Below are 18,627 nucleotides of genomic sequence, written 5' to 3'. Positions count from 1 at the left end.
GGTCCTGGAAAAGATATATGTGACTAAAGATCTTTTGGAAATTTATGTATAATTTACAGCTGTAGATGGGGCACTGATCTATCCAAAGTGAAACACTTACAGCAAAGATTTTAAAGCATATATTTAACTCTCCCATTAAAACCAATGGGACTTAACAATGTTTAACTTTGGATGGACCATACTAATATTTCCCAGCTCTGGTAAGTGGGCTGTAAAGTCCTAAAGCATGATTCAGGGATCCCCTTTAAGAATGCCTCTTTTGAGTGTGAGAGTAATTTATATCAGAAGTTTGTGATGTGGCATCAGCTCACAGCCTCCAATTCCCATGTCCAATTAAGCTCTCTTCACAGACATGCCATAAAGTGTGGGAGCTGTTTCAAACTGATATTATACCTTACTGCATGGGTATATGTGTAAATGGTGCAGAACTGCTTTTGTGGGGCTGTTCACATGGGTCTTTTCCATGGAATTGGTATGTCAATGTGAGAGAGGATGCCAGTTCCACAGGGAAAATGCAAATAGTCAGCCCTGCCCACATGGCCACATCAGTACCACACTGAAGCAGCTTCCACTCTGTAAGGAAGCCTTAGATGTGATGTTTTTCAGATTGTAATGTTCGCGATAAGAGTCTTTTGCTGAATTTTACTAGAATGTTTTGAATGTGCCTATTCTATGAGAAATGCAGTGTGTTTTACCTATACTTATGAAAGTAAGGTTGCATCATGATTAAATTGTAGTTCATTTCTTATTGTCCTAATGTGGGTCTATAAGCACTGTGCTTGAAAAAGTCAGACAGGAGGTTGGTTGGTTGGTTTAAATATCTTGTACAGAACAAGATGTTTCAGGAAACACAGTGTGCCATTACATCGTAAACAACAGATGGTGAGTTCAGACATTGTGTTATTTGGGTGAAAACTGTAAGGTATCACCTGAAAACCTGAACTTGTAAAACTTCTATCATCAGTCACTCTGCATATTCAGATAAAAGGGACCACTGATAATATCAGGCAATTACCTAGCAAAGGGTATTGAGGAGAAAGTAGATATGGTTGTCATATGGCCTACTAGCACACATTGGCTATAGGATAAATGCTTATGAGGACTCACCTCTTCCTTACATAACAAGGACTCAATTTTAAGATGTTGGGTTTTGATAAATGTTACAAAACATGTCATAACTGATAGAATCTATTCCTTAACTAAATTCTTCATACAATTTACTCTGTCATTCATTCACTTATTTCATGGAATACCATGGAGTAAGTGGTTGGATGCTTGTGGCCTTAAAATGTTAAATAAACAGGTCAGCTAATAGCTGCACTTTAATTCTGAATAATCCGACTTCAATGTATATATTGTGGAAGAAGTAGTCTGACAACTATAATCCTAGATTGAGCAATGCTTTTGGAGAGGAATCCTCATTTAAACGGAAAATGGCACTGAGCTTCCTGAAAATGGCAGTAGTCTTTTAATTTCTATAGTGTAATTGCTATTGGTAAATATTGACATTTAATGGTCAGGGTGTATAATTCTTTATGATATTGTGTTGGTGTATTTGATCTGATTCACTAGCTACTTTTCAAGTGCTCTATCTGATTTAGTAAACTTACTGGGCCTTAATGCAGATATAGTCATCTGCAACAATGGATGCACAGTGCAGGACAATGATATGCGGTGCACATTCTCATTGCATTGCAACACACTGGGTAAGTACTGTCTCATATACACTTTGTAGTGCTAACGAGAGCTGCACTGAATGTCTAGCACCCAAACGCACATCATAGTGCAAATGCACAGTCAGATGAACATTTTAATCCAATCTACATTAGCAGCGCATGTGTCTTTCTAATATGTGACTAATCCTATGCACACTTCCCTGGGAATAAGGCAGTGATACTTTTGTTCAATCCAATGTATGTTTACTTTTGAGTAAACATATATATGTTTGTACAGTAAGTGTAGATTTTTCCAAGTCAACAAAAATGGACAATCTGGGTCTTATTAAAGGAGCTAATTTAAAAACATGTCTTAGAAATTGAACACTGTGATTCTTTTATCTTTCTTTAGTAGGTTGTTTATGGGTAGTTGAATTTAGCAGCAAAAAACATTTAGAAAACAGAACATCTTATGTTCCACTAAATATTATATGCCAAATGAATGCATGTTTTCTCTTAGTTATTAATGTACCTGATCCATTAAGAAGGCAGAGGTTAGACTTCTGGTGTTCTGTTTCCCCATTCAGTAACTGTTCAGTAACTCCGAGGAGAATAGAGGGTAATGGGCCAACTCCTCTCCCACCCAAGAGAACTGCCAGCCAGTCTCATTGCTATAGACACCAGTTCCTCATTATTATATTGCCTGCTAACTGGCAACTGACAGGGGCGAGGGGAGAAATGGCACTTCTCGGAGCACCAGATTTGGCCCTGGGACTGCCAGCTTGGTACTACTCTATTAGTTATCTTCAGAAATTCTGAATATCTTATTTTCTTCCTTGACATCTATTTTTGAAACAACTGTTATGTGTATTTAATATATGCTGTATTTAATTTCCTTCTAAACAGTTGTGTGGGTCTTTTCATGTGGTTTTCTTTAAAAGTTTATATTCAAGATTATTATTATTATTATATATTAAAAGAAATATTTTGTTTAAAGAATGACAAATTAACAGTATTAGCAGTTGATAATGTGTATTTTTATACAATCTGTCTAATCCTCAGCTACTTTATTTATGGACTTTAACTGGTGGTAAAAATAATAAGAAGAAATGGCTTTAAAAAAGTATCAGCTTAGAAAACTGACAAATATGCAGCAAAAGATTATGGAGACATGCAGTGGCTTTGCTAAAATTAAACACAATAAGTAGAAAAATGTAACTAATGTATTACCAGTTTGTGCCATAAATTTAGCAGCATCAGCTTGTTCCTGGGGGACCCTTTTCTCATGAACAGATCGAGGTCGCTGACTTTTAATTGTATGATCTCCCATCATTCCAAATTCTAAAGACAGAATAAAGGTTTATGAAAGCTTGTGCGAAGACATTTCTCAAAAAGTTACATACTATCTCATGCAATATGTTTGTCAAAAAACACCTGAAGAGGGCACTGGTAAAGCTTCAGACCATGACAGTTAACATCGAGTTGGCTTGCTGGACTTTATAAAAATTATATATATTCTTAACTCTGTGTCTGGAGAGAGGTTTAAACCAGAAGCTTGTTTTAATTTTTTTAAAAAGATACAAACATATCAGTATGGTGACACAAACTAAAAATCAGCTGTGGGACAAAACCAGTTAAACTGAAGACATTGTACTCAGTATATTTTAAATCAGTGCAAACCACACCAGAAAACTGCCATCACTGAGTAAAGTGTTATTGTTTATGACAGAAGCTAGTGTTTCCTGCAGAGATCAATACTTTTCCTACTCTTCATTCAGACTGATGGACTGGCAAGGAGGCTTTCATGAGAACAGAGCCAATGTCGCATAATGAAGCAGGCCATAAAATGCTTAATGATAAGCTGGATGCAATAGCAGCTGTGTCTGTTATTTTTGTTGCTTCAGAAAACTCTCATTTATTTCAAAGACCATGGAAGGCCCAAGGCTTTTTTTCTGCTGTTGATTCTAAAACAGAACTTTACTTTGATTTTAATAGGGGAAAATCTATGTTAAAAACTCCCATGTGGGAATCATGAGATGGTATTTAAAATAAAGCCCAACTCTGATAATCTTCTCCACTGCCTTTGGCAAATCACTTAACCTCTAACAGCTCGAGTCTAAGATTTGCTATGCCAGTATATAAGTGCTTATGACTGGGTGCCCCTGCACCTACAGCAGTGCAGCATCACAGCACATGGTGCTCCATTATGAGTAACGGAGGCAAGTATGCTATCACAATAAGCATCAGGGTGCCAGTTGCAGGCCACATTGATGAGTGCTCTAAGTGGCACGCATGCAGATCTCAGTGCTCACAAATGGCACACAACCCTCTGTGAGTTGCTATGAGTCCAGTAGCAGCCCCCACATTCCTGAGGCATTTTGAACAGTTTTTCCTTGATAGCTGACAGGTTTTTACGTTTCCAAAATAGCATCTCTCTGTAAATATTCATGGTTCAATCATATATTAAAAAACTAATTATTCACGTACGAAGAGTCACACATTTTGCATTCTAAAGATAATATTTATTTTAAACAACTAATTAATAAAATATATTTGTGAATTTTATTATACATTTTACATGAATTCTGAAAATATTTACCAAGCATAATTATATTATTTAACAGAGATTAAATATTCAACCTATTCCCCAAAAGCCAAGTTTATATTTATTTTTATTTTACCTATGTGATTTACATTTCCTGGTGTAGAAGAGAAAGATTTTAAAATTATTATTAATTATTATTATTATTGAGCTCATTGGGAGCAATAGTTAAAATCTGTAATTAAATGAATATTGTAAATATGGGGTCAAATATACACATTCCAACCAGTAAAATAATTGTGTTCCACCAAGCTATATGAGGCCCATCAGGTTGTGCCAATTCCAGGTTCTGAGGGGCCCTTGAGCAAGTTGGTCTCAGGAGTCTCCCCCTCCTCCTTACCACCACAACTGTTGCCACTGCTTCTTCCTAGCCTATCCCTCTGGACCCAATCCGTTGCACTTCACAGAGGAAGAAGACAAAGGGCAAGGAGACTTATGCTCCTTTTTCTCACTCCTGTCACTGAGGGTTGCTCACTTGAAAAGGGCAGATCATGAGCAGGCAACAAAAGAAAAAGAGAAAAAAAAGTAGGGAGCACCAGGGACTGGCAGTGGGCCCCATCCCATTTCATGGGCCTCAAAGGGTGCCTAGTGATGCTGACTTCTGATGCCGGCCCTGCTATCAGCTACACTCTGAGACCTGCCAGGTGCTTGACAGCCCTTCTATGTTTGGAATCCTAGTCAGACAGCAAAACCAGGAATTTCACAGAGCCCCTATTAGGCCGTGTCTAGCTTAGTGGCTCACTGTCAAGGTTCAGAGCTAACCAGACCTGGAACATGAGATATCTTCAGAAAAGGGGAGCAGGACACCCGTCCCCAGCAAATCCCAGCACTGCCAGAAACCCCGAGAAATCCACTGTTCACTCAAAGGCCACATCTGCATCTTAACATTTAATGCATGGTTGTATCAAAGAATACTGGCAACTAGTTTGTTAAGGATGCTGAGAGTTGTTAGGAGATCCCCATACCCCTCACAGAGCGACAATTTCCAGAGTTCCCTACTCTGGGAATTGTAGCTCTGTGAAGTAGTTTTCTAACTCTCAGCACCCTTAACAAGCTACAGTTCCCAGGATTCTTTGAGGGAACCCATGACTTAGTAAAGTAGAATAATGGTGCTTTAAATGTATGGTGTGTATGTGGCCAGTGTCTTTGGATCCAAACAGTACAACTGCAGACCTGGAGGTCTCCGTGCTAGCTGCCTGGGTTCTCGGATAACTTTCAGACCCCACTTGCTTATGCTACAGGGGCAAAGGAGGTGGTGAGCCAGGCATGAGCTTCGGGTCCACTAGCTATCTGGCTAGCTTGCCTTGGATCAGGATCTGGCTGACAAACAGGAAGGGGCAGAGTCTTCAGCTGCTAAACTTTCTCTGTGAGCTAGACTCTTGCTAAACCAATAGCTCACTTGAAGATCCAAAATCCTGTGCATGACCAGCAAGCTGTCATGTTTGAATGTGCAAGGCTTTCCAGAACTGGGGAAATAAACACGCAAAAATTGTGCAGGCCTGTTGCAAAAATGGCATTTTGGCCTACACATAAAGCAGCTGAGAGATAGGATGCTTTGTTTCTTTCTTGAATGTTACTTGTATGCTACTTGGTACCATTTTCAGAATGGAAGACTGCAACAGTGGGATTGCTTTGCTATAAGAAGTAGTTCCAGAGGTATTGAGAGATATGGTTGTTGGAGCCCATTTAGTTATACTGTATGGAACAACCCCTGATGAAAACAGAAATCCTAACAGCACAGACCATACAGGTTTACTTGGAAGTAAGTCTTACAGAGTTAAATGGGACTTATTCTCATATATGTATTCATAGGATTGTAAACTTAAGATATTAGGTAATTATCTAACCTGAGCAGTATGAATAATGGAATCAATATGAGGTTCAGTTCTTCTTCACTGGAGACGAAAGAGAACAAGGCAGAACCCAATCCAAGCTGAGCCACATGGGCTCTAAATGATGGGATAATAACTGGGTTTGATTATATTTTATTACCCAGCAACGTAGTGCTGCCAACAATATGAAAAGATACATACCTAAGGGAAAATTATTTCTCCAAATAACATGTAGCAACATGAAATGTTCTGTGTTAGTGGATTTTAGAACTTCATAGTAGACCAAACCGAATGACTTGATTTGTACTTGTTCTCCAGTGATTTTATAGATAAGTAGTGGGCATAACATCACAATCTGAAAGTACATCAAGGCATAATGCCTATACATCGGCGTTCTGCTAATACAGCGGCTTTCAGTTAGAGTAAGGCACCACTCATACGGTGCCTGTTCCACTTTTACAGCGTTTTTTGGGTGTCAGGCATCATTTTATTGACAGAGTTCTGCTTTTTGGCGGGTTTCGCTTTTAGGCGAAGGTCTGGAATGTAACCCACCATATGAGTGGGCCCCTACTGTATTGTGATATATATGTCTTAGGCTCCATCTGCACTATAAATTTAAAGCAGTATCAATTCCCAGAGTTCCCTGAGAAGAGGGATTGATTGTTAATCACTCCGGCAATTGTAGCTCTATGAGGGGAATAACAACTGTCAGCACCCTTACCAAACCACAGTTCCCAGGATTCTTTGAAGGAAGCCATGACTGTTAAAAGTGGTATGGTACTGCTTTAAATATGTAATGCAGATGGGACCTTAGAGAAAAGGTATGCAACCCTAGTGCTCCTCCTGGATTTTAATGCACCTGAAACCATTTAAAAAAAATAAATGTATAAACAGTAACAGCGGATGCCAGCCTGCTGAATCTCTATAGTTCATATCTCAGTGTTCACAACATCTGGAGGGCACCAGGCTGGCAAAGGCTGCTATAGCTTAAGGAACACTGCCTTGCAGTCTTTCAGTTATCAGAGTGCTGAGGATAAAAGTGCAAAGGTTCCCCCTACTGGTGCAACATCACGATGAGATTAAATGGGCCGACTTACGAATTGTTCTGAGATATACCATTCCAGAACTTGTTGATGTCATGTGCTTCTAGTTGCACATTACTGGATATGAGACCTGGCCAACTTGTTTAGCAATGAGGTGTTGGATACAAAACATATCCCATTTCCCCCAAAAGCACCTTGCAATGTGGCACAAGGGGTGGGGGGAATAGAAGAACAGGATCCTCATTGTGCATGTGGATGCCTCTATGTATTTCTCTGGATAGTGGAACAGCTTTGGTGCTCCACATCACACTTGGTTTCATTTCTAAAACTCATCCATGCTATTGTGGTGTGATACACTTGATTTGAATAATTGGTGGGGGGTAAGGTAGAATTCTGTACCAAAATTATTGCTACCTCGGACCAGAGCTTGGAAAAGTTACTTTTTTAAACTACAACTCCCATCAGCCCCAGCCAGCATGGCCACTGGATTGGGCTGTTGGGAGTTGTAGTTCAAAAAGTAACTTTTCCAAGTACTGCTCCTTGATATGGTACCAGTATATATGAAAATTTCTCAGCCAAAATGCAATGCTGTCTGTCTGGAGAAATCTGCAAATAATCAGTATGAAGAGCTGTATTAGACTATTAATGCTGAAACCAGTAAAGTTGCTTTGCTTCTATAGATAAGGTTAATTTTAAGACCCAGGAAGCCTGACACTTTTAAATGAATTATTCTTTTTTCCATATTTCTTAACACAGTTCTGTCACACCAAGTGAAACAGCATGGAGTCTTCAGCATCATTTGCAGTTACTTGATGTTGTTTTCTAAATTTCTTCTAAATAGGTGTTTTAGTCACACCCACATCTGGCTGGTATAATTTTGTTTTCATCACTAGATGGCAGGATGTGCCTTAATTTAAGCTGAACATGTCTGCAGTAAAAATGAGGATCTAAGTGCTATTTGTTTGTTTTCACTCCTTCCATATTCTGTTCCAGCAAACCAAATTCAACAAAAATATCAGTAGGATAGATCTTGAGTGAAAAACAATCCTAAAATTAAATGATCTAATAAAGGATGAAGAAAAGAGGGCAATTCTGAGAGTCTCTGTGATTCACCATGTACTTTGCAAAACGAACTGAAGTGACAGGACGGAAGTGTCAAAGTGCATCACTTCTGCTTCTGAGTACATTCCATTTTGAAATGTACAAGGGAACTCTCTGGCAATGTATTCCCACATGGTAATTCTCCCTGGGAAGTTCCTCAGTATGATGACAAAATGATGAAAAAAGAGGGGGGGGAAGTAACAAACTACCCTCTGGCATTAATGATCCCCCCTCCCCGAGATAGTTGTTGAAGAATATCTTAAGGGTTAAGAATAATGCCACAGAGAATTGGGGGGGGTAGTCTATTTTTATAAATGTGAACAGATGGCCAGAAAGTCCTCCTGCTTCAAATCTCACTGCCGGTATGAGTTGGGATAGACAGCCTCACACAAACCACTGGCCTTGTACACACACATTATGTCAAACCATGGTTTGTACTCTCCTCAATGGCATAGCCATGAGGAAGAGACTGGAAGCTTCCTCTTCTATTTTAGATTAATCACAGTTTAGCATGATGTCTGTGAAAAGTAACAAGAACTTTACTATAACTAATTATATACAGAGAACAAGGCCCACAGCATGGTGCTACTTGTAAGGCAGGCCTGGAACTGAAACTGCCACAGCCTGGGGCTGACTCTGCAGTTCCTGGTATGGCAAGTCTGGAGGGCCAATACACTACACTCTGAACCAATCCCCAACCCCCCTGTAGTTAACCTTACCTATGGTTTGTTGAAACAGGCCAACTTTTAAAATCAGTCTACCTCAACCTGGTGCCCTCCAGATGTTGTAGGGCTCCAGCCCCTATCAGCCCCAGCAAGTATGGCAATGGTCAAGGATGATGGGAGTTCTAGTCCAAAACATCTGGAGGGCACCAAGCCAGGAAAGACTGAATTAAACTATGGTATGAAGTTGGCTTGTTGCAACTTGCACTCAGGTCCTCCTTGCAGTCCTCCCTTGGGCATCTGGTTGGCCACTGTATGAACAGGATGGTGGATTAGATGGGCCATTGGCCTGATCCAGCAGGTTCTTCTTATTTATTTATTTATATACTGCCCCATAGCTGAAGCTCTCTGGGCAGTTTACAGCAATTAAAAACATTAAAAACAAATATACAAATTTTAAAACACACAAAAAAATTTAAAAACACAATTTAAAAAAATTTAAAAACAATTTATCTTATGAATTATAGTTAAGTTTGTTGGGTTCAATGACACAGCAAGCTGTGATTAATCTAAAACAAGGGATAGCTGCACCAGAGAGGGAGAAGGGAAGCACATGAGCCAAGGCTTGCCTAGGCTCATGACTGGAACATTAAATTATAGTTCAGCATTATATCCGAAACAGCCCAGTACCTCTTTGATCCCCCTGCATTAAGAGAATAATATTGGCCTACCTTGCAATGTTATTGTAGTTATTGCTGAGCTGATATGCTTTAAACAATATAAAATGAGCCCTGCTAGATTAAATTAAAGGCCAGACCCATCTAATCCAGCATCCTGTGCTGACAGTGGCCAACCAGATGCCAATGAGAAGCCTGCAAGCAGGACCTAAGTGCAACAGCACTCACCCATATAAAGAGATATATGAATGATATAAATGATAACTATTATAACCACTTGCAGGACTGTTATGATGTGAAGTGCTTTCAACCCTCATAAAACGTGCTACATATAGTTATCACTCTAAACTACCGGTACTATTAGTAAGATGACTCAGTCTGATAAAATGGACATCTGGAATAACTGGAAATTTTGCATATTGCAATTAGAGTTTTTCAATTCTTTTAACGTAGAAGTTACGTAGCAGAGCAGGATTCTTATTTTTTTTTAATGATGTCAAGCTGACAGCACTGAATGAGCAAGCCTATATTACTCCAGAGTTTTATTACAGCATGGATAGCAAACATGCTTTGCTTTCAGTGATGCTCCTGCTGAGTACATGTTTTCATTGTTTCTTTTGATGAAGTTTTGGGCATTCTTATTTTATTTCTGGGTAAATGTAACACCTTCAGCATAATTATCTGAATTGTAGTTTTACAGGCATAATGAGAAAAGAAATGGGGACTCCCTTGATAACAAAGTAAAAATAAGAACATTGTTAGATGTTTAAGTCATCACTCCTGAGCAACTGCTTCTGAAAAAACTAAAGAGGGTATTTATATTTGGAGGAGGATAAACTTGTCAATAGGCTGTAATCTGAAAAAGTCATTGCATTAAATTAAAATGAGCAATATATGCTATTATGTAAAATTATAAGTGCAGAGGGGCTTTCTAATTAACAAACAACTAACCTCTGTTCCATAAATTTGTTGCTGTGGATCGATTGTTGAACTTGAGTGGGAAGATCTGAACTCAAATCATCCCTCTACATTCATAAGACTATTTGGTTGATCTTGGGACAAATTTTTTCAGCTTAACCTACCTCAAGTGATTATTGTGAAGATAAAATGGGATTAACTCTATCTATGTTGCCCTGAGTTCTTTGGAGGAAAAATGAGATAAATGTGTCCTAAAGAATATTTAAAATTAAAATCTGTTATGATAATCTTTTCCTTGTTTTAGCATGCTATTGCACTGCATTTCCAAAATAAGTTGTCTCATATGGTTAGAGTTATCAGTGCTAGATAAATGCAACATTTTCCTTCTATATTTGGGGATATATTTCATCATTTTTGTAGTTTAAGAATTATATTTACCTGGGCATGATCCAACTAACATTACTTCAAAGTCGCATTTATTTCACTGAGATAGTTAAACGTAACTCTGCATTAGAAAACAAAGATACTTCTTGTGTGCTTTTAAACTTTAGTTATCAGAACTATTCTTGGGATGCTGTATTATACAGTCTTCCACCCAGTTTGTTTATGTAGCCCTATGGTTTCCAGATATTCATCCAAGTACAACAGTTATGTCCTCCAGAATGCCTAGGTAAATGAGCTTATTTTTAAAGAAAATATACAAATAACATGTAATATCCATCTTCATTATTAGGTATACCCATTTCCACTCACCAGTAAAATACAAAAAATAATTATAGAATGTGCAAAACCAATTTCTATCTGAAGTATCTGAATATCTGAAGATATACAAAAGTGGAATAAAAGCCATTATTTCAAGGAAGCTTTAAGGTTCCAGCCTACATCTATCAAGTTGCAATAAAGTAAGACATGATTCCAATATTAATGCTTTATCTATTTAGTTATAGCCATGCAAAAATAATTTTGCAAACATATGATATAAGGCCAGTAACAGAAACTAAAGACATCTAAAATACAGCAGTTCCTGTATTTCATTCCAGCCATGGTACAAGATAAAATAAACTAATTAAGGACCAAATTAAGCCTAAAGCAAAAAGAGATTTCCAAATGTAAATTGCCCCTCATCTCATCCTACATTCTAATCATACTTTATTCTCCACAAGTTTAACTTCACATTTGGTAAAGCAGAAAGTAAGAAGTGGCCTTATACCAAGTCAGACCGTTGGTCCATCTAGCTCAGTATTGTCTACACTGGACAGGCAAGAGCTCTCCAGGGTTTCAGTCAGGGGTCCCTTGCAGCCATACCTGGAGATGCCGAGGACTGAACCAGGGATCTTCTACATGCAAAGCAGATGCTCTACCACTGAGCTACATCCCTTCTATTACAATACCAAATTTGTTAGATATAAAATATGGATGGCATGCATCTACTTTCATCAACAGGCCTTCCCTAATCTAACCCTTGACTTTCCAAATCTGTTCACTTTTGCTAGAGGGATTTTGTATACCTGTGTCAAACTCAAAATTCAAAGACTGCAAGTCTTATTGGCCCAATTTAAAAGATGCCTCCATCCCACTTGGAAGGGTAGGCTGCCATCTTATCTACTGCAACACAAATGAAGCCCAACTCATTTTCCAATTAATTGTAAGCCTGCCAGCTGGGGCCTAAGTTTACCAGGCTCAGGGCCTGAGAATGATTCTGTATCTTTAAGAGAAGAGAAAATTCAGCCAAGCGCAGGTGTTCTTGTACAGTTCCTAGCATATTGCTCATACCAAATACATGTTCAGTAATGGAAGCTCTACTCAACATTAAAACCAGCGTGTTGTGTACATATATAGCACAGAAATGCATACAGCTGTATGAAAGGCAAACAATGCAACAGGCAGTACAATCTACCTGCAATATTGTGTACATAACCTATCACTAAATTTGTTTGTAACTGTAAGGCTGCAGTCCTAAACACACTGAACTTGGTGGGGCTTGATTCTGAGTAAACATGCATAGGATATTTATTTTATTTATTATTACATTTATATTCTACCTTTCCTTCAAGGAACTCAAGGTAGTGTACAAACATGTTTCTCCCCCTCCCAATTTTATTCTCACAACACCCCTGTGAGGTAGATTAGGCTGAGAGACTGTTCCTGGCCCAAGGTCACCCAGCAAGCTTCAGGGCCAAGCAGGGATTTGAACGTTGCTCTCCGAGGTCTCAATCTGACACTACCCGCTACACCACACTGGCCCTCATATTGCTGTAAGAACTTAATACTATGCATGCTTACTAGGAGATAGTCTCCTAGTGTCAGTGTCAAAAGGATTTCAAGGCACAACTGTCAAGATACAGTGCAAGTAAAATATTTCTGGACTACTCTAAAGCACTTTCATATTGATCATAAAAATCCCCACAAAAATGCAGAAATGGTTAAGAAAACTATTATTGCAGTTATGACCTAGTGTTGTAGCACAGTATTTCCACAGATGTTGTGCAATACATATTCCTGGTGGTTCAGATCCGAGCAATGCGTCTTTTTTACATTAGAAAGTTAATCCTGAATTGTATTATGATGATGCTTTTATAATTCTGGTATTGGAATTTAACATACTGTTCCTCTTAATTATACAGCCACAAGAGTAGCTGTATACTATAGTCAGCATGGATTTTTTGCATTCTGCAATGTTAAATTGAAAATACCCCCCATGCTATTCTGATGCTTCCCATAAATTCATTTCAAAACAAAGCCGTACAAAACGTATAGTCGTGAACTCAGACTTGCTTAACAACCCTCTAAATTTCCATGGCAATACACAAAACACTCAGAGAATCAAAGGTTCAAAGTTTAAAAAGAGAGAGAGAAAAACCAGACCCGTTTTGGACCAAGTTCTCATAAAGTGTTGAAATTAATTTAAAGTCAGCCATGTTCACAGAGTACCTGTAATCCTATTACTGACCTTGCCCCATACTCTGACCTTCATCTTCTGCAGTTTAAAATTTAAAAAACTGCCTGGCTGATTTTTAATTAATTTAAGAAATTTTGCATTGAACTGAATGATAATGTCAGGCATGCTCAGTAAGCACCAACTGTCAGTGTTCTAAAAGCCAGACTCACCGCTGCTGGGCTTGCCTAATCAGGGGACCACACCCACACCAGACTTTGATTTCACTTGAGACAGTCATGACTTCCCCCAAAGAATCCTGGGAAGTGTAGTTTGTGAAGGGTGCTGAGAGGAGACTCCTATTCCCCTGACAGAGCTCCAGTGCCAAGGTAGTTTAACAGTCACCTGCTCTGATTGAAGGTCTGTGAGGGGAACAGGGCATCTCCTAGCAACTCTCAGCACCCTTCACTAACCTCACTTTGCAGGATTTTTTGGGAGAAGCCATGACTGTCTAAAGTGAAATAAAGGTCTGGTGTGTATGTGGCCAGGGACAGCTTTGGTTTAAATTTGGGTGAGAGGCTACATGTGCCTGCTCTAGAATAAAAAGGTAGGGGAAACCCTGAAAAAGAATGATACTGTTCACAATGTTTTCCTTTTGGAAAGGGGCTTCCCTGCTAGCCAGTGCCCACCCATTCTCCCCTCCCCCTTCCTCCCTCCCCCTTCCTGCCCTTCTCCTCCCTTCCCTGCCCCTCCCCCAGGTAAGTTTCACCTATCCTAATCATGATTAGGCTTCATCCCCTTAGGAAAACCACGGCCGCCATCTTCATTAAGGGCAATGGTAAAAGACAGGAGACAGGCAGGTGGGGGCAAATTGAAGCAAGCCAACCCCCGTAGGGTTTACAAAGGCATCTGTTGAATGACGTAAACTGCCCTTAAGTTGATCCTTGCCTACAGAGGGATAGACATATGGGGTGGAAACATCCACCAAATAGGTTTCAGTCCTTGCGTTAAAATCACCTGCAATTATAAGTAACATGTGAGGAAATTTAGCCATCCATTGTGTATAATAACATTCAGTTTTAAGCCAATTTGACATAGCGTCTTCCCTGCATGCCGCTGGGGGAAAATAAACATTTAACAAAAGCAGGGTCAGCTGAGTGGTCCTCATCTCCAAGGTCAATGCTGACAAAAAAGAGTCGCAGTTAGGAAGCTCTTTTATCTTAGCATCAAGAGAGGAAGAAACCAAGAAGCTCAGTCCCTGACTGGCCCTACCCTTTCCCTTAGTAGGGAGTGCAGGCAAACAAAAGGTCACAAATCTATTGACATATATGTGAAAACTTTGGGCTATAACTTTAGAGTAGCAGACCGCTCTGACAGTGATCATTTGCCGCTGGAACTATCCCTTCTTATACCAGGCATGCTAAAGTTGAACATGCTATATCACTTACCTCCCAGTCCAACTACCATGGTCAGATCTAAAAAGATCAAATTGTCTAACAAAACAGGGCAGGCCTCCCATAGTTTTGTTCATTCTCCTCTTACAATAAACACTCTACAACAAGTAACAGTGGACAATTCACTGCAGAAGGGTATATCAGCTTTCGAGGAGGTGATGCAGAATATGTATCTCTCCCTCCAAAATTCAGCTGATACTATAAAGCATTCAACAGATAGAACAAATAAGTGGTTTGACAGGGAGTGTGCTAACTTTAGAAGAATTCATTCTACTTATCGCTCCCACCATGTTACCGAAAGAATATAAGAAGCTTTTACACCATAAAAAAATGAGGCAATTAGGGACTCATGGCAAATGCCGATTGCAGCATCTATCACACGTAGCTCTAAATCTTTTTGGAAGCTTGTCTCTGGAGCTTTAAGCGATAACAATGGAAGCCCTGACTGTCATATTCCAGCAAATATTTGGGAACATCACTTTCGTTCAATTTTTTACAATTCAAACATATCTAATTCTAATTCCTCCCCCTATGTGCACCCCGATATTCTTGAATGGCCACCTGTTGACATTAACACTATTGAAGAATTATTACTCCAGCTAAAGTCAGGCAAGGCTCCCAGACCAGATGGCATTCCCTTGGAGCTGCTGAAAGGCAATATCAGCTGGTGGGCCCCATTGCTGGCCTCCCTTTTTAATTTAATAAATAAATCTGGTATAATCCCTGCAGCCTGGTTGAAACCCTTCATTATTCCTATCTACAAGAAAGGCCCCAAGGACGATCCAAGCAATTATTGACCTATCAGTTTGTTATCTATAGTAGGGAAAGTATATGCTAGTTTTCTAGGTCTTAAATTGAAAATGTGGATCAATGACAATAACATCTTGGGGGAAGAGCAGATAGGATTTAAAACCGGATGTTCTACCCTTGATCACTGTTTGGTGCTGGCCCATTTAGTGCACAAACACTCTAAACCAAGAGGAGGTAAACTTTTCACAGCCTTTATAGACTTAAAATCTGCCTTTGATTCCATTTCACGTGACCGCCCGTGGAGCAAACTAGAACTGCACTCCATTGAGAAAAGGCTATGGTTTTTGATCCGCACATTGTATCACAACACATCTGCTCAGGTACGCTGTAGGAATCGAGGTCACTTCTCTAAAGAGATTATCTACTCACGTGGTGTTAGACAAGGGTGTGCTCTTGCCCCCACTCTAAAAAAAAAAACCTCCCAAAACAACTTTGGAATAATGGCACTGGCTGTGCTGCAGAATAGTTTCCAATGGACATGAGTGTCTCGGTTTGCACGAGATAAAACAGTGGGAGGTGAAATATATTCTAGCAAAATTCTAGGTGTGCTCTATGTTTTTAATTGACCATTCTCACCTTTCCTTAAGTGGAGTAGTTTAAGCACAGCAGGCTGAAAACATGTATCTTGGGCAGGCCAAGTTTGTTTTTTCCAAGAGCTAGAGTCATTGCTGAAGTAGCAACATATTGTAATCAGTCTAATTTTACATCAAACTGCAAGTGTTAACACGTCCAAAATAGAAATAGAATATAACCTCCAGTTTGAAACACAAAAGGGTGTCTTCACCATCATACGACATGAACCAATAAAAAGGCTTTGAAATTAAGAAAAATAAATTTGACACAGATTTCTAGGATGAATAATGAAAGAAATAGAATGTTCTAGGTTAGATTCTATATAGAAACAGTAGTAACACAGAAAAGAAGCAAAATAAGAAGAACACAACAAACATACAAAAATGTAATTCTCCATCTTTGGAGATGGCAGCTGTTGCCACCACTCACCATATGCTCAGGGGCACGTGTTACCCAATTCTTCCAAGCTACACAGGAAGTGGATTGAACTGTGAAAGACCAACCCAAATGGTGTTTGCATTTTGACCAATTTGTAGGGCAGTACAATATCTCAGAGAGGTCAGGTGTCCTGCTTCCCTGGTACATTCACTATAACTGCCCAATTTATCTGCTTTTTAAAGTTTGATAGAAATATCTGTGGGCTATAGATACATTCTTAAACCGCAAGTCTTTTTTGCCTATTGGTAAACAGCTATTAAGTACCAACACTGTACTTGTATTAGCTCCAGAGCTTGGAAAAGTTACTTTTTTAAACTATAACTCCCATCAGCCCCAGCCACCATGGCCACTGGATTGGGCTGATGGGAGCTGTAGTTCAAAAAAATGACTTTTCCAAGCTCTGGCTCTAACCCCGCCCTTTCAGGATTATAGCCAATAAGTGAAGCCAGGGTTGTGATTTGTTGACCCAGGCAGTGCTTAGGCTTCATTGCAATGTCAGGAAATGGTGGTTTTGATATCTTAAATTTGAGTAAGTAAGAATATGGCTTAACATTTCTTTTGTGTGCAAGAGTCAGACACTGGGCTGTTGGAGAGGGCAGTGCTTTGAAAACCTTGGCAATATGAAAGTATTTAATCCAATACTTGCTTTTCTGGGAGTAAAGCAATCAGGGCCGGTTCTAAAGGGCAGCGAGGTGGGGCACTGGCCAGACTGGTTCAGCCGCCCCTCTGCTCCCCTTCCGTGATCTGCGCCCCCCCACGCCCCTCCACCTACCTGTCTGCTGTCTTTTACCATTGCCCTTAACGAAGATGGTGGCAGCGGTTTCCCTAAGGTACTGAAGCCCCTGCCGCCATCTTAGTTGATGGCAGAGATGTGCGTGCGTAGCACGCATGTGTGCAATCAACAAAGATAGTGGCAGAGGTGTCATCCCCTTAGGGAAACTGCGGCCGCCATGTTTGTTAAGCGCCATGGTAAAAGACAGCAGACAGGTAGGTGGGGGCCACGTGTGTGTGCGCGCATGCGTGCACGCACACACACACACCAGGGCCCAGGGCAAGCTGATGCCTAAGGGCCCAGCATTCCTGGAGCCAGCCCTGAAAGCAATGCTAATTCCATGTACCTGGAGTAAACCGCATTGAATTCATTAGGACTTACTTTTGAGTAGACATGGTTAGGATTGTGCTGTAAATTAATGGGACTTCTGAGTAAACATAACAAAGAATTGTGTTTGTGTTGTAAATCTTTCCCTCCCTCTCCAATCCTATTTTTAAAGCAATTAGGCAGGGTTTACCTAGGTATCACATTTTTTATTATGTAGGAAACTAATACTGATTTTTTAAAAAATGTTCTGCAATGACCAACTGATTTGACATTATATGCGGTGCATTTTTACAAGTGTGTGTGTGTGTGTGTGTGCGTGTGCGTGTGCGTGTGTGTATGGAGTCTTTCCAACAACCCTGTGAGGTAGGGTTGGTGATTGGAAACCACGGCAGCTCACAATAAGAAATAAATCCCTTTAAAAACCAATAACCATAAAACAAGTATAAACAGTTGCAAAACAGCTTAAAGTGGCATGATTCTGAATTTTGGGTTGGGTGAATGAAGTTTATTTATTTATTTTTATTTATTATTTGATTTATATCCCACCCTTCCTCTCAGTAGGAGCCCAGGGCAGCAAACAAAAGCACTAAAAACACTTTAAAAATCATAAAAACAGACTTTAAAATATATTAAAACAAAACTTCTTTAAAAACATTTTTAAAAGCTGTGACTCCAAAATTTATTTATGTATTTTATTTACAACAGTTATATACTGCTTTATTGTAAAAAATCTCAAAGCGGTTTACAGAAAGAATTAAAACAATAAGATTATTGGCAAAAACAAAGACATGTATTGAAAAACATTCAAATTAATAAAACCAACAATGAGTTAAAAACAGATTTAAAAACACAATAGCTTTTACATGCATGGATAGGCTTGCCTAAACA

General features: G+C 39.4%; 1 protein-coding gene across 3 annotated transcripts in view; it reads right to left on the bottom strand.

Moving 5' to 3' along the window:
- The window catches only part of ADGRB3 (adhesion G protein-coupled receptor B3), a 784,090-nt gene that overhangs the window by 496,149 nt on the left and 269,314 nt on the right, over positions 1 to 18,627 (bottom strand). For 2 of the 3 annotated variants that reach the window (XM_061623067.1, XM_061623068.1), the window contains exon 3: positions 2,886 to 2,996. The exons of the other annotated variant lie outside the window; for it this stretch is intronic. In XM_061623067.1, coding sequence (XP_061479051.1) covers positions 2,886 to 2,996 — 111 coding nt within the window. The remainder of the gene's footprint in view (positions 1 to 2,885; positions 2,997 to 18,627) is intronic. 3 annotated transcript variants of the gene reach the window in all.

Source organism: Rhineura floridana, chromosome 4 (genome assembly GCF_030035675.1).
Source record: "Rhineura floridana isolate rRhiFlo1 chromosome 4, rRhiFlo1.hap2, whole genome shotgun sequence".
In the NCBI taxonomy this organism is placed as follows: Eukaryota; Metazoa; Chordata; class Lepidosauria; order Squamata; family Rhineuridae; genus Rhineura; species Rhineura floridana.
The sequence above is the reverse complement of the archived record's forward strand: the minus strand, read 5'-3'. Positions and strand labels throughout refer to the sequence as shown.